This window comes from Micromys minutus, assembly GCF_963924665.1.
Source record: "Micromys minutus genome assembly, chromosome: 9".
Lineage (NCBI taxonomy): Eukaryota > Metazoa > Chordata > Mammalia > Rodentia > Muridae > Micromys > Micromys minutus.
In genome coordinates, this window is record NC_137978.1 from 16,922,630 (window position 1) to 16,948,852 (window position 26,223).

At 41.0% G+C, this 26,223-nt stretch overlaps 1 protein-coding gene across 1 annotated transcript in view; it reads right to left on the reverse strand.

Annotated features, from left to right (window-relative positions):
- The window catches only part of FOCAD (focadhesin), a 251,644-nt gene that overhangs the window by 46,404 nt on the left and 179,017 nt on the right, over positions 1-26,223 (reverse strand). The window contains exons 21-25 of the mRNA XM_080921861.1: positions 18,285-18,377; positions 14,013-14,101; positions 9,623-9,667; positions 4,373-4,481; positions 1,510-1,626 (exon numbers count right to left, since the gene is read on the reverse strand). Coding sequence (XP_080777987.1) covers positions 1,510-1,626; positions 4,373-4,481; positions 9,623-9,667; positions 14,013-14,101; positions 18,285-18,377 — 453 coding nt within the window. The remainder of the gene's footprint in view (positions 1-1,509; positions 1,627-4,372; positions 4,482-9,622; positions 9,668-14,012; positions 14,102-18,284; positions 18,378-26,223) is intronic.

Below are 26,223 nucleotides of genomic sequence, written 5' to 3' on the forward strand. Positions count from 1 at the left end.
AGACTCTTTATCACCGTCACTATTATTCACTTTGGATGTTCAGACATGCCATAAAAGCGGCTTTATCCCTGGCAGTCAAAGTACGATCCAGTGTGCTTTAATTCTATGTGTAATTGCTCCCTAAGCTCTAGTACTTAAGGATAAAAATCAAGTATGTAGAACATTATACTGAACGTTAATATGTTTTCAAATTACAATGTTTCTTAAAAGGACTCAGATACCTCTGACACAGGAAATAAAGGAAGTGACGTTTGAAATGCGTCCCTAAAATAAATGATAATGTAAAAAGAATGGAAAAGGTAAGCTGTAATTCTGAACTGGACAACAAAGTTTGCTTTACTCATTCGTAAGAACTAAGCACAACGCCTGAGATTCACACAGTGTCTTGTTCTGGTGAATGTCTGATCCACACATAGTTACTCTGTAAGCTTCAAAAACAATGTAAACAAATTGTTCCTTTTCTGGAGGATTCCTTCTCTGAACAAAATCTAACTTCCAATTTAGTTTTGCATTACCTATTATTATTATTTATCCAATCTGTAGTTAAAATCTAGTATTAGGCCCCAGATCAATAGCTACCTGGTCCTCCCAAGGGCAGGGTAAAATGAAACAGTATTTACAAAGAAGACCATGGGCAATGGGCTTTGAGCTAAAGCCATAACCTTCGCCAACAGTTCAAGATCTGTGCTAAGCTTTTGTTTAAACAACTGTAAATCTGCAGCAACTTGGATGACTGGCCCATGATCTCTCTAATTCCCCAAGCAATGGATACTAACAGGACAAAAACCAAAATCATTATACACTATTGCAGGAGTAAAGTGACTCCACAGCCCCAAAGGGAGCATTAGCCGGCAACAAGATGTGCATATCACATTGCTTCAGCCCCTAGAATACCATCATGAAAGAGAAAGATGTGGGTGGCAGTAATTTTGCATGTGACCAAGAAGATTACTTGGGATTTACAAAATTTTTTACTGTTTTGAAAATACAACTCTTTTATACAGCTTTAAGTCGGAAAGGCATGGCGAAGGATTTTTGCTTTTATTTCATAAGCAAGGAAAACAAGAATAATAATGGTGGGCTCCCAAGTCTATAGTCATAAAACTAAGAGGTGGTATGAGGCATTCGGTGCAGAGGAGGCTGTTGTTCTTTTCATTCTATAAATAATGACCAAAAAAAAAAAAAGACAAAATTTATTCCAAGGGTTACTTATTCTATAAATATAGCTCTTGACCCTAACTATACATCAGAAAAAATTCTGGAGTTTTCATACTCTGGTAAGTGGTACACATCCTAAACCAAGCCAGTCAAACATGGAACCTATACCCCAGACTTTACACACACACACACACACACACACACACACACACACACACACACACACACACACATTCAAACCTATAGTCAGAATCAGAAATTACTATACCATACCATATTTTTCATGTGAACAATGGCTGTCAGGATAGTCAACCCTTGGTGATTCAGGTCATTTCTATTTCTTGCACTTACATGATAAAAGCAGGTGAAGAGTTGTCCTTTGGGGTGGTAATGGCTATCCACAATGACCAGGAGAGTATTAAGCACCATGGAAACCCACTCTTTCACTGGAAGGAAATTAGGTTGGACCTGTAGATGAGGAACAATGTGAAATGACAGTAGAAAATATATAACAAATCTGAACTTTATTTTGGCTTCTAAACTTTATTTTATAGCCAGTCTTTTATTTGTTTTGATAAATAATGAAATGCTATCCTCAAAAAGTAAACTTCATCTGCTTGGAGTACATGAAGAGAATAGAGCTGACACAGGTAGGTCCGTACCTGGTCCCCAACAAGAGTACAATTACGTCTCTAGCATCTGGTCACTATTACACATGGCTGCCCATCAATTATCATGGCCATTCACCTAATTAACACATTATAAAAACTATATTCACAAAGAAAGGACTTGGTTATAAAGTCACCTGTGACCATTGGGTCAGAAGCATTCATCTGAACATCTTTGGTCATTGGTCAAACTTGTTCAACTTTAATCAAATAATGAAATCTGGACTTTGTATTGATAAAAGGCCAAAGGCAATGCCAATTAAAGTAAAAGCAAAGCCCCATTCTTAGCCTGGATGGCTTCTCAGTCTGATAAGACTGGGAGTAGGGGATAAAGCATATGAGAATCTAGAACTTGAACTTTGAGCTACACCTTTAAGTTATTATGGGGCAAATTAACTTCACAACTGGTAATTTACCACAATTATCCCACAAGAAAAGGAATTTTATAAAATGTATGGACTTTGAGGGTTATAGATCTAATTAGTATATAGCCTTTAATAAAGTATTCCATGACTCTTTGAATGAAATGAAACATTTCTTTATCTTTGTATTATTAAAACAAAATTTGGAGTTCAGTGTTAAATATTTGAATGTTAAGTGATTATACTTTTACCGTTCATGTACTAATCCTGGGCCTCACCTCGTTCTCTACATGTACATTTGTAGCTCTTGTCTCACAGTACGGATTCCCTGCTCATTGGTGACAGTGTCACTGATGTGATGTCCAGGTTAGTTGTTTCCAAAAACAAATCAGGCAAGATGCAGGGCAATAGTGAGAGTAACAGTGGAAGTACACAAGCTTTACTGAGTGTTAGAGAAGGCCTTAGCAAAGCTGACTACCCACGAGCAGTTCATTGAGGTTTGGGGTTTAAGCAGAGGGCGGAGCCACTTCCAGAGGCAGGGATAAAGTAGATTCTAACCCTGTTAATGTAACTTTGGAAGACCTGCCGTTAGCCCGTAAGAGGAGTTTTGTTCCTGACTTAGAGATCACTTGAAGGATAGATCCTCCTTGACGTCCTTGGTCCAGTAGTGGTTTGAATAGGCCATGCCTATCTTTACTTCTACCAGGACGTGGCTCACCAAAATTACCCATAGCAGAGAAAGCACTGGGTGGTGCCCTACAGGTAGACACATTTTTTTTCCTCAAGGGTTTTCCTTGGTTCATAGGGCTGTTCCCAAACTTACCTACTTCAATAACACTCGTTGGATAATTCTCTCTTCTCCATTATTTGAGGATTAATTAAATGTTCAGACAAAGTTGCCCATAGCCTAGTCATGGGCTAGGAATAGGACCCTGTGGATCTAAACTGTAAATAGTGGATGCAAGACAAGATATGACCCAAGTGGGGATGCTCGGCTAAGGTATTTCAAGAGCACTCTGTCGGAGGTTCCTTTTTTCCTGGTCAAACCTAGCCTTTAAAGTTCGCCTTCAATTCCAAGGGTTTCCAAAGTCTATGCATTTTTAGTCTTTTTTTAGATGAATGGCAGGTACATTTCTTCCCATCCAGAAAAGAACCATGAAAGGAGAGCACAGAGCCAGGGATGAGCTAACAGCTATGGTCTCAGCACTTGAGAAGCTCAGATAGGACAGTAAGTTTAAGGTAGCTTGGGCCACATAAGGAGACCCTACCTTCAAAACTAAACAAAGCCAATGAAGACAGAACAAAATAGAGTACAAATGGCTCATAGAACACAAGCAGTAATGCTAATGATATTTATTGTTATTGAGAACTCATCACTCACCTGCTATTGTGAGATTACGTGTGTGTGTGTGTGTGTGTGTGTGTGTGTGTGTATTCATGAACACATTTAAGTTTTACAATATCACTCATTATCTGGGAAATACTGCCATTCCATATTATAGATGGGCAAACAGTTTCCAAAAATGGAAATCACTACACATGGGCTGTGTAGTTAATAAGTCAAAGTAATGAAATTTAAATATAGCACTCTGTTATTCAAAAGCCTATGTTTGTTCTGATTCTTTAACTACTCAGGGCGCATCATATTTGGCTAATGATAGCTAACAGACAATAGAACTTAAAACAAGAACAAATCCACATCTTTTTATTTTGACAGATATGAATTATCTGAAAAAGTACATTGGAAATGAATATTGGCCAGCTTGTCAGATGTTTAATTAAGAAATAAATGCCTTGCAAAACTGAATAGGCACTTTATCATTGACATCTGCAATTAAAATGCAAAGTACCATTTTTTCAACGTGTAAACACAGCTTATTTATCATTGTTTGACAGCATTGCTCACTTTCTGTAAGCCTGGTTAACCTTCTGAGATTGGCTACTAGTGATGAAATCACAAAAAGACAGCCCATGCTTCAAAGGGAAATGGCCCCTTAACTACAGAGAGGAAGGCAGAACAGCAAGTCAGGAAGAGAGGGGGGCTCACAGCAAGCACTCACCACACAACAAAATCTGATGATGTAGTCACAGAATATAACCTTGCAAACCTAGGCACAGGCCACCTAAATAATGACTGAGAGAAGATGTAGCCAAAGCCAATCTGCCCAAGTCATCCCCACTCACCTCTAGGACTCCGTCAGAATCCGAGGCAAGGCTGGCTTCATGCTTGGACACCACTACGGCAAGGCTGCTTAAGGCCAACAGTGCGTTGCCTTTGACCACCGGGCTCTCTCTATGATAAAAGAAAAGATACCAAAGAAGACTTAGAAGACCAAGAGAGAGGTATTATCATGGAGGAGCAGACAAGGTAGAAAAGCACCTCTGCTCTAGCATGAAGCTAGTTAAAGTGAGAAGGAAGATATGGGTATGGAGGACTCAGTGGTTAGAGTACTTCTTCTTGCTCTTCCACAGGACCTGGGTTTAGTTCCCAGCACCCAGAGGGTGGCTGTAGTGTTCTGAATGAGAACTGCCCTTGTAGACTCATAGGGACTGGCAATACTGTTGGAGTAGTCTTGTAAGAAGAAAGTGTATGGGGGTTCCCACATATGCGGGGAGTGGGGGCGTTGAGGTTTCAGAAGCTCAAGACAGGCCCAGTGCCATTCTCTCTGCCTGTTGCCTTCCTATCTGGATGTAGAGCTCTCACTACCTCTCCAACACCGTGTCTGCTGCATGCCAACATGCTTGCTGTCACAAGGCTAATGGACTAATCCTCAAAACCTGTAAGTCAGCCTCAGTTAAACGTTTTCCTTTATAAGAATTGCCATAGCTATGGTGTCTCTCCTTAGCAACAGAAACCATAACTAAGACAGTAGCTCACAACATCAGTAATTCCACTTCCAGGAATCTGACACTCTTCTAAATCCCATGGGCACCAGGAACATATTCGGACATGACACTCACACATCCAAAATAAAAAAATAATTAGCCAGGTGTGGTGGTGCACACCTTTGATCCCAGCACTCAGGAGGCAGACACATCAGATCTCTGTGAATTCAAGGTCACATGGCCTACATGGTGAGTTCTAAAATAGGCAGGGACACTTGGTGATCCCTGTCCTGAAAATAAGTAAAAGAAAATAAAATAAATGAGATAAATCCTTTTAAAAGTGCAGGTCTGTCTATTCCTAGAGGCCAACATCTTCTCTGTTGACAGTAGGGCTGCTTTTTAGCTCTCCTTACCAAGGTCATTTATCCTCTGACAGAGCATCTCCCAAGGTATATTCTTCTACGTAATTTTTACCCAGTTTAAATATGCAGATTTATCTCTAAAACATGTGAAAGGACCCAGCAGAGTGCAACAGCCTCTTCTGAAACAGCAGTGTGTGGAACCAGCTCCCCATAAACCACAACTGTCTTTTACTCTCATGAATCATGTGACAGCCTGTGACAGTCATGGCTCTCCTTCCCTTTTATCTCATTATCAAAGCCAGGGGCCTTACAGCTACTTTGTAATAAGACTTGGTGATTCCACTTGAGAGAGGAGGGGGCAGGGGAAGAAATAGTTTTTGACCACGTGGGCTAAGAGTTGTCCTATAACAGAATTCAAATGGTAATTTTCTAACATTAACAATAGAAACTCATTTTTTTACTGTATAATTTGGCATCATAAACATTACCTAATCATTATACATACCTAGCATGTAAAAGTATACGCTCGGTATTATTCCATATTCCTAGGCTGGTCTTGTGAAAGAAGGTTTTGAATGAGACAATGATGAGTTGCTATCTGTAGAGCTTCCCCATCTGAAGATGCTACTCTGGGTGCTTATAATTGCATCCCAATAATGTCTCACAGAAATTACCCCAAAATCCTTTGATGAGACCTGGGCTTGAGTTTCCTGTGTGCTGTCACTGTACACCGTACAGCATTAGAACAGGATCAGAGGATGAGAATGATCTTCACACTAGCTCTTCTGTGAACCCAGTATGTACCTCCAGACCCGTCTGCCCACCAACAGACAGGGGGGCTGAAAGTTTCCTGTGAGCCTGTGCTCTTGTAGGTTTTAAGGGGTACAGAATGCGCCGCTACCAAGGTTTCTCATTTTCCAGTCACCTGACCCTTTCTGAGTCTCCCCCTCCAACCCCATGTAGTTCAGCTCAGTGAAGCCCTGCCTGGCCCTTGCTCATTCTCTTCACCCCCAGTGAGGTCTGCTGGAAGTCAGTAAGACCTAGGGCTGGGATGAACAAAGTTGGAAGAACTCTGAGGTCTGAGGAAACAGATCCCTCTGAGGTTACAGATTACAAAGCCCTTTTTAACTGATAATAAGCTAGGACTTGTGCCCTAAAAATCACCTAACAAAAGCAAAACTAAATCGTTGGCTTCTAATACAGGTTGAGTGACAATGCTCAAAATTTTCAGGTTTTCTGGCATTCTGAGTTTTCAGATTAAGGCCATACTAGTATCCCCAAATTTGAAAATGGTCGAAATTTGAAATATTTTTTTTGATCCCAAAAATTTTGGGTAGGGAGTCGTCAGGCTACGTTGTTTATCTTTCCATGATCGATGTCCTGAGGGTTTTCCTGAGTAAAAATTGCTATTAGTCTCTAAGGATAGATTGAGAAAAAGGAGCAGGAGGAGGAAGAGAAAGAAAAAAGGGTGGTGGGGAAGAGGCAGGAAGGAGTTGTTTAAAATTCTCAGTAACCTGAAGATTAAATTCTGTCTTCTCACCCTGATCCTCCTTCAACAAGCATCTTGTCCAAGAGGACATAAAAAGTATCTTTACAGGATGCAAGTTACATATGAGAATTTAGCCTATTTCTTTTTAAAGGTTGATTTTGATTTTTGAGTCGTGTGTGTGTGTGTGTGTGTGTGTGTGTGTGTGTGTGTATGTCCATGGGCATGTATATGCTGATGCCATCAGAAACCAGAAGAGGGCTGACAGGGAAGGTTGCTGAGGTCCCCACGTGGGTTCCCTCCAATAACCACGAGTGTTCCTAACCACTGAGCCATCTCGAGATCCTGCCTCGGCTGTAATACAGTGCTCCAAATCATTGCAATTCCCTCACCTTGACACTCCTGAATATGTACTATGGAGAAAATGTATTTAAGGCAATTAGATCTTTGGATGCAGGCTAAATGTTATCTGGACATTACATTAATTTCCAGATAAGGCATAACTGCTTCAGTCTACACAAAGCGTTCACAGTTCAAGTTCCACGTTTGGCAAAGGCACCAGAACCAGCTTGCTTATCTCAAAGCTGCTCTGTGCCCAGAGCAGCAGCTTCTGGTGGACAGCACACACTGCACACTTAACAGAACATATCCAAGGAGGGACTGGCTGGAGCATGTCTACAAGTGGAGCAGCACAAACTCAAACACCCAAAAACTATCCCCTACCAGTCAAACAGCTGTGACTAATTTGCATAATAACATGTCAGCATTGGCGTAGTCTTTATCTAAGCAACACTCCTGACATTTTAATTAAATTGGCCTTTGGAACAAACTGATGTCATTAACCTAATTAAAAAGCCCAAGGAAGGATGAGCTTCAGTGATGCTTTCTGAGGGACAAAGTATCACATTACACATCAGCGAGGTGACCCAATCATTTGGGGATTTTTGTGTTCGGGTTCAACTCCATTTAATTAATAACAATGAAAACAAACTGCCATCAGTCACCCGGCTTATCCGTGATCTGCTTCTTCCTCAGTCATAACCTTGACTCTGAAAAATACTCTCTCAAATGGCCAAGTCCGCAGTGGAACTTCCAGCATCGAACTCGTGAGTGGACAGACTATGCCCTGGCCTCAGGCAGCCACACTGCAAGTACCAAACTGTCAGCTGTCAAGATGCAGGAGTCAGATCTCTGCCTCAGTGAAGGAAGCCATTTCCCCTGCTCTACCACGGTCCCTCGGCCTCTTAAGCATACCTGGCTCTGTTCACTTTCTGCCACCGTTCACACTTTTAAGATTTTGATTTAAAAGTAAAAAAAGCTAGTAATCCTGTAAGGACATGAATGGTTTTACTGCACACCCATGAGAATGTAAACACATTGACCTTGGGTACTAGTCGAAACACGATGCTTTGCAAATCTATAGAGAAAAGGTATGTTGCAATAAGCTTTAGGAACAGGAAGTATAAAGGTGACCTCAGAAGCAAAATTAGTTTGCCTTCACATAAGCTTGCTGGCTTCTTAATCATCCAGGCTTTTTGCTCCAAATGTCCTCTTTTTTTGCTGGACATAAGAACATTGCACAATTACAAACTATGAAGGAAAATTTCCAAGATGGCCCACCCTCACCTATAAAGCCGAGCACATGTGTTCTTTCGGTATCCTTTCTGCACCGGAGTCTTTGTTAAAATACATTTCCCCATGCCCATCCCAGCAGTGGAGACAGAAAGACTACAGGTTCTCTTCTCCCTTACTCAGTGGGGGAGGGGATAATATTGAGAGCAGGCTCAGATCAGTAATTATGAGGCTTTTTGTTTCCACTGTCCCTAATGCCAAACCTTTTTAAGCTATGCATGTCCCAGATTACAACCAAGATACATAATATTGCACTTAGATACTTCTGCAGGATATGAGCGTCCATATTTATAAAATCCCAGGGCAAAGATGTGCCGATGTCACTCGGAGACTAAGAAAGTGAGCCCCACACACAGCAGCAGAAGGTGGTGGCTGAGAGGAGGTATGATTGCATCTCAGATGCCAGGAACAATTAGTCAGCCTGTTAGCAGAAGAGCCTGAAGAGATTGCTCCAGCAAGTAAGTTCATTAGGGTGTAATTTCTTTAGTGAGCTTTGCCTTAAGGTAAATAAAAAGCCTGAAGGAAGTACCACTCAAGTAATTTTTGTTAAAACCACCGCAAGGCTATGACAGGCATTGCCGTCTATTAAGTCATTGTATTAGTGTTGTATATATAAATTTCATTTTTTTAAAAGTTTGTCATAGAGCTGAGGAGGTTTATCCAAGGTCAGATTAATTGCTAATTAGAATCTGATTTTTAGATACACTGGGCCCCGTGGCAACCAGGAAATGTAAGAGGAGGCCCTACTTCGCTTGGTGCATTGAGACTGAGATTTAGTAATCCGTTTGTAGACCCATCGTAACTCACATTCTCAAGAATTCACTTTTCCCCCTTGAACTAAATTACAGTCCTTTAAGACAAACCACATTGCATTTTATTAAGGGTTCAGGTTGAGTATTTCGATAAAAAGCTAAGTATTTGTACCAGTCTCTCTGTGTTTGCACAAAAAGGCATGTGGTGAGAATTAACATAGTTAATAGGGGTAACGATGGTTTTCTTATAAAAATAACCAAGAAAATACTTTATGGTTCTTAATATTATGAAATGCTGTAGAATGGGAAAGCATGGGTGTACCCGTCAGGAAGTGGGAGGTTATTAATATACTGGGTAGGAGAATAAGTGACTTACTTGGCAGCCGTCTTAGTGATCTCATCTGTCAGCATATCTCTGACCCTGCAATAAAGAAGACAGACAGGAGCTTATGTGATACCGTGGACTTCACCTACATTCTTATTCATCAGCTTATAAGAACTTCCAGAAGGCCAGTCATGTGGCTCAGCAGATAAACGTACCTGATGACCTACATTTGATCCCTGGGCACCACATGGTACAAGGGAAAGGATCACGTTCCTACTAGCTCCCCCTGGCTTCCACATGCATACTCATATGCCTTGTCACACAAATAAAGATCAATGCAAGAAGGTTAATTTGAATACTTCCAGCAATGCCTCTGGATCTTAAAAGTACATGTGTAATGCTAGGTTGGGGAAAAGGACACTGGCAATGGCTTTATGTCAGAGTCAGCTTTGTCTTCCTTTTTGTAGGCTGTCTTATTGGAGATAGGCAAGGAGAAGATGCAACCCAGAAGGAGAGACAGGTACTGTGTCAATGCCATCCCAGTGGAGTGGTGCACAGGCATCCTTTGACTCTTCCATGAACTGGATGTTACCTTCCTCTAAGCCTTTGTTGAATACACTTGACATGACACTAATTGGAGGCAGAGCCTTCACAGATAGGCTTAGTGCCCACACAGGAGCAGGCATAAGGAAGCTTGATCCTTTCTCTGTTTCGCCAACATAAGGATACACAGGATGTGAGGAGTTAGACATGCTGCTCCCAAACTCCAGTGCTGTGGGAAATCTTCTGTTGTTGAAGCCACCCAGCCCACAGTATTGCTGTTACAGCAGCCCCAAGTGATACTGCTCTCCCCTTCCCGCAGGAGAGTTCACCAGAATCAATTTGTTGTATACAAATTGTATAGAGAGAAATCATTGTATGTATATATAAAATACAACTTTAAATTTTGGTTGTACAATTATGCCAATGTCAAAAGAAAATAATTATACCTGTGGGCTGGGAGGTAGATATGGTTAGTGTAAATATTTAGATTATAATATATTTTCCAGCAAAGAAATTCTGAGGTATAGTAGACAGCACAGGGTCAAATTTACATTTTTAAGATTCTTTAAAGATTTATTTTTATGTATGAGTACGTGTATGTGTGTGTATGTGTGGCACATATGTATGTGTGCCCACAAAGGCCAGAATAGGGCCTTTGACCCCACTGAAGTAGAATTTCAAGTGTTTGTAAGCAAACCTAGGTCCTCTGTAAGTGCTGAAAGTACTCTGAACCATGGAGCCATTCATATTTTTTATGAATATAAAATTTTGCATTCATAAATATTTGCATTTGACATATAATAAATTCTTAGCAAGTCAGCATAGCTGAGAATAAGTCAGCTTTAAGAGGCATGTTTTTTACATACTTGCAAGTTGCTCTTAGAAACCACAAGCATATTTTAAGAAGTACTTCCATGACAAACTTATCTACAGATTGTTCACACTTTCTGTAATCCCTTCTTGTGAAATGTATATTAGTAACAAATGGAGAGCTGTCTATTCACAGGCATGCACCATCACAATAGAGCTCCTGGAGGCTCGCTTCTCTCTGCTGCATTCCCAGTTTTCTCTTCTTGTATCACTGCCCTTAGCAGGTGAAGATGTTGTAATGTCATAATTTTAGGAGAAGAAAAGGCCTCCATTGCTACTTCCACTACTACTACTCTAATGCAGCAAACTCTGGAGTAGAGTTCATCTCCTTCCACTTCAGCTAGCCTGGCTCTTATCCCACAATTCCATGGTCACAGAAGACTTTCAAGAGTCTAGACTGAACACTCAGCCCTCAATCTCCATCTTCAGTATTTGACTCAAAGCTGGTCCCCTTCTTGGATCACTCTCTGTTCTTGACTCTAGAGGAGCAAAGCTCCCTCGGTTATCCCCTGTTGTGATTGCCAGTTTTCTGCCTAGGTCATGGTTCTCTCTCCATCCTCTCCTTTAAATGCTGAACCAGTCCAGGGCTCAGTCTTCTGAAATTCTCGTTCTTTACCAATTCCTCCACCATCATGGTTTTAGCTGTCACCAATATGACAATGGTTCCAACACTGATACCTCTGATCCTTATGTACCCTTAGTACACTACACCCATACCTACCTGGTATCTTTAGCTTTAGACTTCATTGGGTAGCTCACATCCTTCAGCTCCAGAATCTGACAAAGTTAGCTGTCATGGCAGCCATAACTTACTCAGTGTTTGCTTCATTTATTAAGTGTTTTACCCTGACTTCTATCTTCCATTTAAACCAGTAATTTAAACCTATGAAATTATAAATCTAGGAACCTGCCTTCAAAAAAGATTCAAAATCTATTTAGGTCGTTCTTCCCCTGCTATTACCTTAGCCAAAGACTCTACCATCACTTGCCTGAACTGCTGAAACAGACTGTACGAAATCTGCCCTCATCTTCATAAGACTTAGAGTGTTCCTCCTTCCAAACCAGGAAGTAGATGCCCATATTCCAATGCACCAGTGTTACCCCGTCACAGAGACCCTGTGATCTGCAGAACGCTGTGTTGTGTCTTGGTCCCTTCCTTGTTCCTTGATGCCAACCTGGCTTCACTTTCTAGCTACACTCCTTTAGACTCACTGTTCGTCATAGGGTGTTCCCTGGCCTCTAAACTAGCTCACTCCATCACTTCAGGTCTCATATCAAGGCTGTTTTATTGAACAGGCTCTCCAGAACTTTCTATGCATGAGAATAACCCAGCTCCACCACTCACCACTGCCCATTCACGCTCTCTACCACTTTTGTCCTAATAAAATCTATCCTATTCCATTTGTTTGTTTGCTTATTTGTTGCATGTTTCAATTCAATGGTTTATAAGGCTTGGGAGAAAAACAGAAAGAAAATGTCGTTCTTCTATGCTCACAAGAATGCCTTACACACGACAGAAAATAAATACATTTAAAATAATAGGGAAATGACTTTACTTGGATTGCGACTGTGTTTTTATAAAGCTGCTGAAAAGTTCATCTCGAAATGGCGCATTAGTTGTTTATCAGTTCTATGGAAACATTCCCAGTCTGTACTATGCTAAATAAACATCCAGGACCATTTCTCTCTGATACTCACATCCATTCAGCTTGTGAGTTTCATCAGAGGCTGCATGTCCATGAATACAGTAAATATACCTTTCCTGTCAAATTATTGCTTCTAGCAAACACATTAAAACTAGATCTCAAAGCAGCAGAAAGGGAGAAGGGAGAGATGGCTTGGTGGCTAAGAGCATTGGCTGTTCTTCCAGAAGATACAGGTTCTGTTCTCAGCACCTACGTGGTACCTCACAGCCATCTGTAACTCTAGTTCCAGGCGAACCGGTGATGTCTTCTGGCCTCTGTGGACACCATGTGTACATGCTATACATCCTCAGGGATGAAATACCCATATGAATTTAAAAAAAAAAACAGGAAGTGAAGCCAAAAGTCTTCATTTCTAATAATAAATCCATTGCTTTTTATCAAAAGTCCATTAAATGGAACGACAGAATTAAATACCTAAAGATTGTATTTTCTACAACCAAGTAACTTTTTCAATTTTGAATAAAGCAATGTGTAGATATAGAGAATGCTTTTTAAGTTTTTGGTACTTTGGCTGCCACATTAATTAATATGACAAACTATTTTTCTCAGGCTACATAAAATTTGTGTTGCTTTAAATGTGTTAGTACTTCTACATTTCTAGGCAATATAGTAGAAGCATCCCAGAGGGCATCTGCTGAGAAAACTAAAGCCCTGAGGTAAAAAGACTGTCCCAGTAATAAAGATGACATAGGAAAGAGAGAAGAGGAGCAATTCTAGACTGCATCTGGTGTGGAATGTCAATGAACTGGAGGAGAAATAGAATATTTATTCAAAGAGACTAAAATAATCCCTTATAAGAAACAACATGGCGGGAAACAAACCACTCCCACATAGCATTAGGAAATAAAGCACACAGACATATTCAATTAGCCCTGTGTGAGTTCCACACCTATAGATTTAACCAACACAGATAAACTGTATTTGGGCAAAATTGTGTCTGGACCCAATATGTATAGACTCTAACCACAATACACACAGCACAAGGATATTTGCAGAATTTACATGGTATAAGTTACCAAAATAATCTATAGAGGTGATTTGTATGTAGAAAGATGTGCATACTTTACTTGGAAATACTACACTGTGGATATAAGACATGAGTTGCAGTAGCTTTTACAGAGAATACTGGGAGGAGTTCTTCATAGACACTGGGAAATGGGAAAGCATACACACACACACACACACACACACATTTCTGAAAACAGTGTTCCTTATCACATTTAGGGAGTAGGTGAAAATAAGCCCCCAGGGGCAGGTGAGGCATTACTCCTTCCTTCACTGCTCACTTCCCAGGATAACAGTGTGCGCAGCCATCCTCTTACCAGAGCCAGGCCATGCTTCGTTTGTGCTGCACCTCCTCCGGGCCTTCCTTGCCATGTTGTAACTGCAGATCCAGCTCTGCTACCCTTCCCTGCAAACCACAGGAGAGGAGTCAGCATGCAGCCCTGTAGGGTGCTATTGGCACAGCAGACCTTGAACAAGCACGAGTGAAGAAGCACTCAGATCCCCACTCAGAGAAATCCTGCGTCCACCAGAGGCAAGTCCTAAAGAGGATGTGGGCCTGGCGGCTTCAGTGAGGCACATTCTTTCCGGATGCCGTTTAAAGCGGATGTGATGCTCACGGGTCTCACTGTAAGGTTCCCTGTATGGCAATGGTCAGCGACTGACAATTTAAGTTACACAGAGATTGAGGTCACCGTCGCAACAGGAGAATGGGCAATGGATGAGGTGAAAATATAATACTAATATATAAGTACTATGCAAAAAAGAAGAAAAAAAGCAACCACTGGGTTACATTTCCACTTCTTATAGAAATAGATATAGTTCTCAACTTCAGCCATGGAATAAAAATAGTTACTACTCTTTAAGGCCAACAACTTTGAATAAAAAGTTCATAGTTTTTACTGTATTGCTATAATCAGGTTTTCTCCCTTTACTTCATTATCAATGATATTATCTAATGTAATTAAAATTGCAGTTTATTGATGGATTCTAACTTGGATCTGACATCAGATTTTATAGATTATAGATTAATACTTGACAATTTTTAAAATGTTTGGGGGCTTGAGTTCGGGGGTTCGGAGTTTTAAAGCACTAGTCTCTTACCCGTCTCCAGAAAGTAATATAAGATGTAAACCTTTCAGCCTGTCTCCTAAGGTTAGCCAAGAAGACAGATCTTCAAACTGATCAAGTTTAATGCTACCAAACCTGTCCAGCACCAGATGGATATACCCATAGCTATTGTAACAGAAATAACCTTTAGGACATAATTCTTGTATAAACAAAGATCTCGATGTTACTCCAATTAATTTATGATACTTTCTAAAGTTTCAAATGCACAAATCCAATTAAGAAATTCATCAGCTGAAGCATACAAACATTTGTCAAGTCAGAATGACAGAGGACACGGCTGGATTTTCAGGTTCTTCCTAAAGAGAACCTTCCAGTTTCTCATTTTTCACCAATCCTCAGTGTAACTGGATGTAAAATTCCAAAGGGAAGAGATCTTACGTGAGAGTAAACAAACATATATATATCACTACACCAGCCAAGGAGAATATGAGGCCTGCATTACTGAAACTAAAAGACTTCATAAATGCATTTGTCCTTTTCTAGACCAGGGCAGGAAGAAGGATGGTGAGCAGGCAAAGGCACTTGCCTCCAATCCTGGACCCATGCAGTGGAAGAAGAAAACATGTTCCAATAAGCTGCCTTTTTATTTCCACATAAGTACTATGGCATGCCCACACACACACAAACACACACACACACACACACACACACACACACACAGGCAGACAGACATACAAACAGTAAGTTAATAAATTTAATGAGTAAATAAAATGTTAGACCAGCTTGTGTTAGTTGTTAAAACAATTAATGATGGTATGAGGCAACCACGTGAGGTCCTGGAATCAGAGGACTCCAAATTAAATTCTATTGCTCTCATGTACCAACTATTTGAACTATTTGCTTTGAACTATTTGCTTTCCTTTCCTACCCTGATTGTCCAACTATAATATCATTATACTTGGGCTTAATAATATACACTTTACTGGATATCTTGAAAGATTAATTGAAATAGTTTTTGTTAAGTATTAGCTAAATACAGGTATTCCATAAATAGTAAGAGTTATGGGGAAAGGGAGTCTTTTGTAAAGTCTGAATTATATCACAGTGCTCTTCAACTTAGCCCTTCTTTCCCTAAGGTAAAACAAATTCTCAGCTGACTACAGGAATTGCTTACTTCTCCCGGTGTTGGCAGAATGTTGTTCCTCCCTTCATTAATTATAGAGGATCCTGCAGTGAAGCGGGTAGAGGGCTTGTAGCCCTCTGGAGAAGGCTCTCAGCAGAAGGGGCATTTTATTTCCCTCTGTGTCCTGCAAGTTAGTTTAGCACCCTGGCCTGCCACTAAGATGGGGAAGCCAGTGCTCTGGCTACTCTCATGCCTCTTGAATAGAAACTAATTGTCTGGTGGTATACAATGAGATTACAGCAATATATAGACTTAAGAAAGACATTTCTTCCCTCAGGGTCTATTTAAAACATAAAGGGTGCCCATGGGAAGGACAAAACACGGGGTAAAGTAACAAGAAACCAGGAAGTGGGGATTCCAGAGGAGCAGCTTTGAGGGTACAAATTACAATGGGGACAGTCTAAAACAAAGCTGATCCAAGTGTGGGCTGCAGAGGAAGCACTTTAGAAGGACCTGCCTGCTCTTAATGTGGACTCTAACCCCTTCTCAGCTCTAATGGATCAGAAGGTCTACACTGTTGATGAGGTCTAGGGTAAAATGGCTGCACTGCTGCACTGAGGTTTGAACTGGAGATGGGAGCACAAATGTCCCACCCATCCCCCGGCTTTCTTCTCTGTGGCCATATAAGGGCGCCATCACTTTTACCTATAACGCTGTGAAAATCTTCTTCTGAGATATGTCCCTTAAGTGATCTCAGACCACGCACATACACACCATTCTTAACAACGACTTTTCGGTCATTATCCAGTGAGGACAGGAGTTAAGTACAACACATAACTAATCGAAAGAACAAGGTAAAATGGGGTGGGCACACAGAAATGGCACAGCATCTGACAGAGGATGGAACTGTATGTATGAAATCCAAGACATTAGGGACACATGCCAACTTTTAGAAACAAATTTGGAAAAGCAGAAATGTAAGTGTCTGAGAGGATGGTCAAGAAATGGGGCTAATGATACAGCCAGGTTCTACATGGAGAAAAGATGCTGAGTTCAGTGTGGGAGGCACTCAAGACCAGATACTCTGGGACAGTCAAGTTGGTTATACAGGAGGCCAAAATAGGCAGAAGAGAATAGAGCTTAGAAGCAGACTCTGGATGGGACTCAGAAACAAATACCCAGGAATACCCGAATTTAAATTTAAGTGTAACAATATATTCACGCCTTACATTTTTTAAATTTAATATAACATTTGTATCAATTCACTGAGACTCCCATACATTGCATTTGGATCATAGTTACTCCGAGTTCTCCTCCTTCCTCCCTATTTTATAACTTTGATTTGGTTCTAATAATGCAGAGTCCGATTTGAATCAATTATATACTCATAGGGGTGGGGCCCCTGGAGCCTGATCAATCTATGAGGAGCTATGTTCTTAGAGAACACTCGCTCTCCTCTCTTGAGATGCCATCAACTAGCAGCAGCTCCTCAGCAAGGTGTGGGGCGTCGTGAGCCCCTCCCACTTCTATGTTAAAATGCCAACTAGTTTAATTTTGTATGAGTCTTGTACAGATGAGCATAGTTGCTGTGAGTTCATGACTGCACAGGTTCTTTCATGATCAGAAGACACAGTTTTACTGTTCCTTCCTAGGCTCTGACTCTTCCCCACTCTCTCTTCCTTAAAGTGTGTGAGTGAGTGTGTGTGTGTGTGTGTGTGTGTGTGTGTGTGAGAGAGAGAGAGAGAGAGAGAGAGAGAGAGAGAGAGAGAGAGAGACACGTACCAAGCCTCATGTTTCTTATGAGCAAAAGGACTGCATTTTTGATAGTTATTCTTCCCAAGTACTCTTACACTTGTTCAGTATGACCCTCTGGTTAGAACAATCTCCATCTTCTGAAAGTAAATCAGAAGGGCTCGGTGGACACTGACATTCCTTCATCAGAGGAGAATGGGAGCGGGGGGGGGGGAGTCACAGACCCACACCAAAGAATTCAGCCACTCCTAACCAGTTGTGTGCAATTTGCATGGGATAGTGGGGTGTGAAGGAGAGGTATAGACTAGAGAAGCCTATGGAAAGGGGGCATCACCTATGCAGCTATACAGAAACCAGGCATGCTGGGGGAAGATTTTCCAGGGAGGCTTCTTGTGGATAAACCCACTCCTGTCAATAAGCCTCATCCATGCATTCAAAGGAGCCCAATGAACTTGTTTTCCTACAGGGACCTTCATGCAGCTGAACTTTGTTTTTCACTGGGACCTTAGAAGCAGAGGGGGTGGTAGATACCATGTCTTCAGCCCCAGAGAGAAAATTCTTGAAGCAGTAAAAACACATTTTTATAAAATTAGTAACAAGAAATGCTCCGCCACATGCAGACATGCCCCCCTTGAGGCATGCTCACCTGTAAAATAGCATGGTAAGCTCGAGTCATATATGCAAGCCAGGCCTGTGGAAGAAAGACTGCACGGTGCCATTCTGAAAGCTGAACATGGACCTGTGAGAAAGATGAGCAAAAACACACTAGATTATACAGCATTCAGAACAAAATGAAAACTTCAGTTCTTCTTTCCTTTTATTGAAGTGGTTTGTTTTCTAAAACACACCAAAATAGTTCAGGGCTAGAACCACAAACAATATCTTTACAATATTCCCAGTTGAAAAGAATCTGGAATCTTGTAAAGACAAAATAAAGTAAGTCTGGAATTTTCTAAATTAAAGCAAATGAAACCCTGCAATAAGAACAAGTTAAGCTGTATGTGTAATATAAATCCTTCTCTGAAAGCCAGGGGGAAAGGCTATAAAACCTCCTGCCAACGATGGGAAACAGGGTACTGACTAACAAAGTCCCTAATAATGTTTAATAAAAATAAATATTACTCATAACCTGGATTTTCAAATATTCATTTCTGAAGTAATAAACACAAACTGCCAACAGAAGTGTCGTGTATTAACCACCGTGAAAATCACATGCAGACGAGCGTGACACCCAGCAATCATGTGCACTGCTAGATAGCTGCCCTCTCATGTGTGGGAATACGGGAGAAAAACAACACGTCAGCCATGTCAACAGTGGGGTCTACTCCTGAGCAGAGCCAGACAAAGCATCTGGCTTGCACAGTCATTTCCATTTCAACCTATTAGAACACAGCAATCTCACAACACATCTTCCCAGGGTCTGTGCCTGCTCAAGATGTCTCAAGAGAAGCAGCTACAGTACTTCACAGCTCAACAGCAACACCTTCATCCATGTGCCTAAACTTTCACCCACCTCCCTACAGAGCAGAGAGGTTTGCGTATGTATAATTGTGACAAAATTTTGGTAACTAGTGCTTCCGAACAGTTCCCGGTTCTCTGAGGTTTTCAAGTGCCTTTCCCTGGAGGACATCATATAGCTGAATACATCCAGTTGTCATGGCCTCCCAGCATGCTTCACTCTCACCCACGTGACAGCCTACTGTGCAAAGTACTGTGGATGACAAGGATCATGAGGCACTACACAAGAAGCTTTCTTGCAGGCAGAAGAGCAAGAAATCGCCACGAACAGATTCAAGGTGGGGCTGTGAAGACTCTATAGGACAAGGGGCAGAAGAAAACCACAGGATTACTTCTCACTTCTGTCAATCACTTCTGATGCCACAAGCTGGTTTCTCCAAATATTAGATACTTGACGAGCATAAGATGGATCCTGAGACCGTGAAGTGACTTGGAAGAAATTAGAAAGACATTTTTAATGAGTGTTCACACCACCAGGCAGGGTGGCAAGGGCCTTATCAGAGTGTCCACCAATAAAAGAAATGGGCCTCAGGACCTGTTTTTTTTTTTTTTCTTTTTTCTTTTTTTGACTATCCAGGAGCTAAACAATAACCTTAGCTACATGTCCAGCTGAGAAGGAGGTCCTTGGTTTTCATCACTTTTCTGTTTCCAAATGCTTTCCTGCGTTTCTACGAATCATGTTCCCTATTCATAAAATATACTATCATTAGCTCCTGCTTGAGGGCTCAAATAATGCAACCTAAATTTTACCTCTTACTTAAAAACAACAAGCCATTTTCAGATTCTCCTGCTATACATCCACGGATATCTTTGTACCACGAAGAATGCTTGTCAGCCTCAACAGACTGAAGCAAAGAACACTGAACCATTTGGACAGACAATAGTCTCAATCCGGTCTTAATACAGCTTTGAAGAGAAAAAGAATTCTAGAAAAGTAAATAAATAAAAGTGAGCAAATGGAATGTTGGGCTTTGAGAAAGAAAGCTGCTCGCGCCAGGGAGCACATCTGACCGAGGGCATCAGGAGACCCAACGAACGCTCCCGTGGCTCTGACCATGCTGAGTCGATGCAGGAACTTAGGAACACTACATTCCAGCCTTCCAGCCTAGACTCCCTAGGCTTTATTGAATTATACCTCAATCTTAGGGTGCCCTCGAATTAGCTGAGTGGGTATCATTAAAAGCACTCTTCTGAGTGTTCCCTCAGAAACGGCATGATGAAAGCTAGGCCCTTTTCATTTGGGTCTAATGCTAAAAGACTTTCCGTAACCATCATTAGGAAGCTATTTCAATTCAATCCATAGTTAAGGATATTGCCTATCTTTGTGGTTGAAGTTGCTAGCCTGAAAAATAAACTCAATTGTCATTTATAAAGTCTATTTTGCTAGACCAGTAATAAGTCATCAGAAAACTAAAGCCAATGAAATAACTCCAAATCATGAAGTTGTAAATCTAGCTAACCCATGGCTAATAGAGCAGGGCCAGTGACCACTGTATCACCGATTGAATAACCACAAGAAACTCAAGTCTTTCCTAAAAACTAACCATTCATACTCGGGCACACAGGTCTTCCCTTCTTCAGGACGAATAAGAGGAAAGTCGCCATGTGTATGATGTGGTAAATTTAATGAAACATCACTCACACACCTAAAAAGACCAGAGTGCTAACTAGTGAAACGGGTGAAGGCTGGCATAGCTCCAAGGCTAAGCACAGTGCTCAAGGTAGGTCTCACTGAGAGGGTTAAGTCTGCGTGAAGACCGGCTGACAGTGAGGACACGTGCACTAGAGGAATACACAGTGGCTCAGCTACTGGAGACACTTGGCGGTTCCTCAGAATATTAAACATAGCAATGTCATATGTCTGAGCAGCCCCACTTCTAAATAGACTCCTCAAGGATTTCAAACAAAAATCTGTAAATAAATGTCCTTATCAGCATGTTCATAAAAGCATTAAAAAAAGAGAAGGAAATAACTAAATGCCCATTCACAGATTAATAAGGCAATCTATTCTGCAAATAAGATATAGTATTAGCCAAATAACGTCCTCCTACATGCTGGGGTGATAAACTGCAGACAAACCCTAAAACCATAACAAAAAGAAAGAAGACAGACACAAAATACCATGTTATAGGATTACAAGTATATGTAATGACCGGAATGCGCAAACATATCAGGACAGAGAGCAGATTAGTGTTTGCTGACAGAGGGTACGAGAAAAAGAGAGAGAAGACAAGGGGGAGTCACAAGCGTGATTTAATGAGAACATGGCTCGTTTTGGAAGGGATAAAATCCTGGAACAATAGAAAAGGAACGAGTTGTCCGCTGCTTGCTACTCAGCGGCAGTGAATTTTAAACATTAATATGGCTCACTGCATGTTCCGCAAGTCATCTCAATCTAAAGCAAACCAAGGACAATGAAACCACTATAATCATGGCAAAGGCTTATGCAGCCCCAGGGCTACCTGTGTGAGAAAAAGTCCAAAAGCCAGAGTAGCTGGAGTCCACAAGATGAGGAGAAGAAACATGGACGGTAAGGCCTGGAGGACTCAGGGGAGCTGGAGAGTCCGGACTCTTCGGGTTCTCCTTCCCCAGCCCGAGTCCGTTCTTAGTAAGAGAGGAGTCATCATCCTCAGCTGTGAAGAGGAACGGGATGGTCTCATTTACACTGTACAGGGACCCGATGATGACTGAGCTGAAAACACACCGGAAACCACAGAGTAGGGAAACCTTGCAGAGGCGTCTACAGCTACCCAGGTTAAACAAACAAATCCACAGGGACTGAGGAGTAATGTGACACTTTGACACCATGACACTGTAGAGCAATGGCTTCCAAACACCCCATTTGCCACTCCACTTCCAACACCTCCTTAAACATTTGAGTCAGAAAGTCAAGAGGACGATTTGTGTAGACACAGTGAGGAAAACAGCTGAGACTTGAGAGCACCATTTTGGTCACTGTGGTTGTTCCCTGGAATATTTTAAGCTGTAACTTTAATTAGATGAAAACTGAAAAGTAGGTAGGAGATGGTGAAGGTAACAGAAGCGTGAGAAGGTACTTTTTAAGATGCTAGAATAGTTCTTATCTTGATGGGTGCTGGTTACAGAATATGTGTACCTGCCAAGATGCATAGAGCATATACTAACATGAAATATGTAAATATATAAAATATACATAGTTTGCATATACTAACACACTGGAGTATATCTCAGATACGAATAATTTAATATGCCCAATTTTATGTTTTAATATATTAGCTAAATTCCTTTCTATTAAAAAAAAAATCAAAAGTAGAGCTAGAGATATGGCTCAGTGGTTAAGCACATGCGCTGTTCTTGCAAAGGGCCTGAGTTCAATTCCCAGTACCTAGGTTTGGCAGTTCACAAATGTGTGGAACTCCAGCTCTAGCACATTCAATGCTTCTGGCCCCTGTGGACACCAGTAAAAATGGGCAGATACCCTCACAGGTATACATGATTAAAAACAATAAATCCTTTAAGAAATCAAAAGTAGTTAGAAAACCACTGCTTTCAGAACACATTACTCAGACCTTCTCTTCTAAATTTCATGCTCAGGTGGTTTGTATATCATCATTTAAAACTCACTTATTGATCTTTCCCATGTCTGCCAATATCATAAATCAATAACCCTGTTATCAAGGTTTGAAGCTTCAGACTTAACTTGGAAGTCTTCCTTGACTTAACAATCAAGCCAATTTCTGAAATGCAAGTTTAGTGTGTCCCTACTTCCTTCATCACTGGCCTCGTCCTATTTCTCCCCCACGTGACTATGACACAGCTATCAGACCCTCATATCCTTCCTCTGCTAACCCATCACACATGGTGCTGGCTACTCCACTACTTTGCAAAATCTTTAATGGTTCAAAAATCATGAAAGCATTTTATGGTACTTAACATCTTCTCGGGATCAAAGCAACGTCATTCAGTTAAGAGAGAATTGTGCTGCTTAAGAACTTCATTTCTCCACAGTTCTTAGGCCTCGGCATCATGTAATCTAATTCTAGAGAACGGAGGTATACACCAGTTCCCTCCTTTGTCCTGCTCTTGACAGGACCTATGGAGTCACTCACCTCCACTTCCCATGTCCTCTCTTCCTCTCCTTTCAACATCCTGAGCTGATTTCTCTCACCTCCACAGTTCTACTATGGACGTGTGTAACTTCTCACAATTCCACGGCACAAAGGTCACATCCTGGTTTTTCTGGGATCCCTTTACCATGCCTGTAACACTGTTTATACACACTCACTGAGTTAAAACTTTTTAAATTTACCACAGCTCCTTCACAGAGAGAAATGTTTGCCATATTAAAATTATAAAGTGCAAATTTAAAAGTAATCATAAAACCATTGTGTTCAATTTTTTATTGTGACCCTGGGAATTAAACTGGAAGTCTCACATGTATAATGGTAGGTGGGCAAGGATTCTATCACCGAGCTATATCCTAAGCCTTCATTTCAGTTTTTATTTGGAGACAAGCTAACCAGACCAACTAAATCTAGGCTTGCCTTGAATGTATGACTTTTCTGCCTCAACTCTTTGAACTGTTGGGATACAGGCCTACACCACCAGACCCAGCTTGGCATTCAGCTTTCAATCATTCTAGAAACACAAAACTTAAGAAAAACATTAAGGTTGAGGGATGGGGTTATTCACCTATCTCAAAAAGTCTTAACCAGAATTGCTTCTTTCTAAAGGAAATACAGGGACAAAGAATGGAGCAGAGACTGAAGGAAAGGCCATCCAGAGACTGCCACACCTAGGATATCCATCCTATATGTAGCCACCAAACCCAGACACTATTGCTGATGTCAAGATATGCTTGCTGACAGGAGCCTGGTATAGCTGTCCCCTGATAGACTCTGTCAGATCATAATGAATACAGAGGCAGATGCAGGTAGCCAGCCATTAGACTGAGCACAGGAACACTAATAGAGGAGTTAGGGGAAGAACTGAAGGAGCTGAAAAGGTTTGAAACCCTATAGGAAGAACAACAATATCAACCAAACAGACCCCCAGAGTTCCCAGAAACTAAACCACCAACTAAAGAGCACACATGGAGGGACCCATGGCTCTAGCTGCATATGTAGCAGAGGATGGCTTTATTTGGCCCTAGTGGGAGGGGAGGTCCTTGGTTTTGTGAAGGTTTGATGTCACAGTGTAGAGGAACTTTAGAGAAGTAAGGTAGGAGTGGGTGGGTGAGCACCTTCATGGAAGCAAGGGGATGGGGGAGGAGATAGGGAGTTTGTGGAGGGGAAACTGGGAAGGGGGATAACATTTGAAATGTAAATAAATAAAATAACAAATAAAAATATAAAAATTAAAAAAAAAATTAGAGCCAGGCATAGTGGCGTATACTTCTTTTAATCCCAGTTCTTGGGAGGCAAAGGCAGGTGAATCTCTGTGTGTTCGGGGACAGCCTGGTCCATACAGGAGTTCCCGAAATCGAGAGAATTTGTCTCAAGTACAAACAAACAAATAAGTTATCTGAGTCAACATAGCTAAAGTAAACATATAATTATTTTAACCTTATAGGAACATGCCCAAGATACAGGAAATACAGGGACATATTTTCAGGTAAGTATCTACTAAGTAAACAGGTTTTTATGGGGAGTTTTATAAATTTTGTAAGCTGAAATTCCATAAGCATCTAGATTATGATTTAGTGTGCCTGAAATGCTAGCTTATAAAGATATCCTGCTTAAGAACACATTTTTAAAATATAAGGAAACGTTGGGAGAGAATAGCTCTCCCCATATGTTTGCCTAATGGAAGCACATAACTCACTCTGCTTCTTGAACAAATACCATCATGTGATTAAAATATAATACTCATTTTAACAGACTTTCGTTAACTATTTTAAGTCAAATAACAAAAACTTCTGATGAGATTATTTGCAAAAGTAGACTAGGACAGGCAAAAGAGTTTGCAAAACCGGACAGACAAGCAAGTATTTTCTATTAATTTTATGACCCTCAACTCATAAAGCAAGACAATTTCTCTGATCACAATTATCATCAAAGCCACCTACGCCTTGGCCATGGCCACCACCATCAGCACCATCGGCACGATCATTACCATCAGCACCAGCACCACCTCCACCTCCTCCACCTCCTCCACCACCATAACAACAAACACAACAAAAGAACAAAGGTATTTGATGTCCATTGCTACAAGAAACACAAAGGAGCATCAACCCTCCACACTCATTCCTTCAGTGTTCCCAGAAAAAAAAAACAAACATTCTCACTTGTTAGAGGGCCTAAAAGACACTCAGTGCATGGCTGTTGATAAGCATGAATAAAAAGCTTCAACTTTCTGTCATTATTAATCCCATTGCTACAAAGTAACTTTCTGCCATTCCTATCCACTGATACACAGTAAAAGGAGAGAGGACTTAAGAGGATGCCTTCTTAAAGTGCAAAGCCCTCATCTCCTTGTCGGTAGTTTCCAGGCATTCAATATTCCCCCACCTCCCCACCTCTACCCACATCATTGTCTCCCTACCCCATTTCCTATCAGGATAACATTAGCTTGAAAGCTGACAATTCAATTGCATCTAAAGCAACCATTTACTCTGTTATTTAATAGAAGGGGAAACCCAGTTACCATAACAACTCACATCCACATGGTAATTATGGAGTATCTAAAACAAAGCAATACATACTTTTCACAGTATTTGCAAGGGGGAATCTGTACGAGGCACAGATATAATTTCTTCTCACTGCTATTCACAATTTTCAAGTCACTGTTTCACATTGCATAAATGTGAACAATACTCCCGTACCTTTAAAGAAACACTTCTAAGACAGAGGAGCAATCGAAAGAGAAGGTGAAGCGGCACTTCTTATATTTCAAACAAGTGGCTGCATAGTATCTAACTTGAAACAGCTTGCAGGGGAAATTACAGAAGTAGAAAAGCAAAACTAATTTTTAATAGATAAAATTTAAATAGTAATCACTTGAAGGAGAAGGGAGAGTCAGAAAAGGAGGAAGAAGAGGATGAGGAAGAGGAGGAGGAGGAGGAAGAGGAGAAAGAGGAGAAGGAGGAG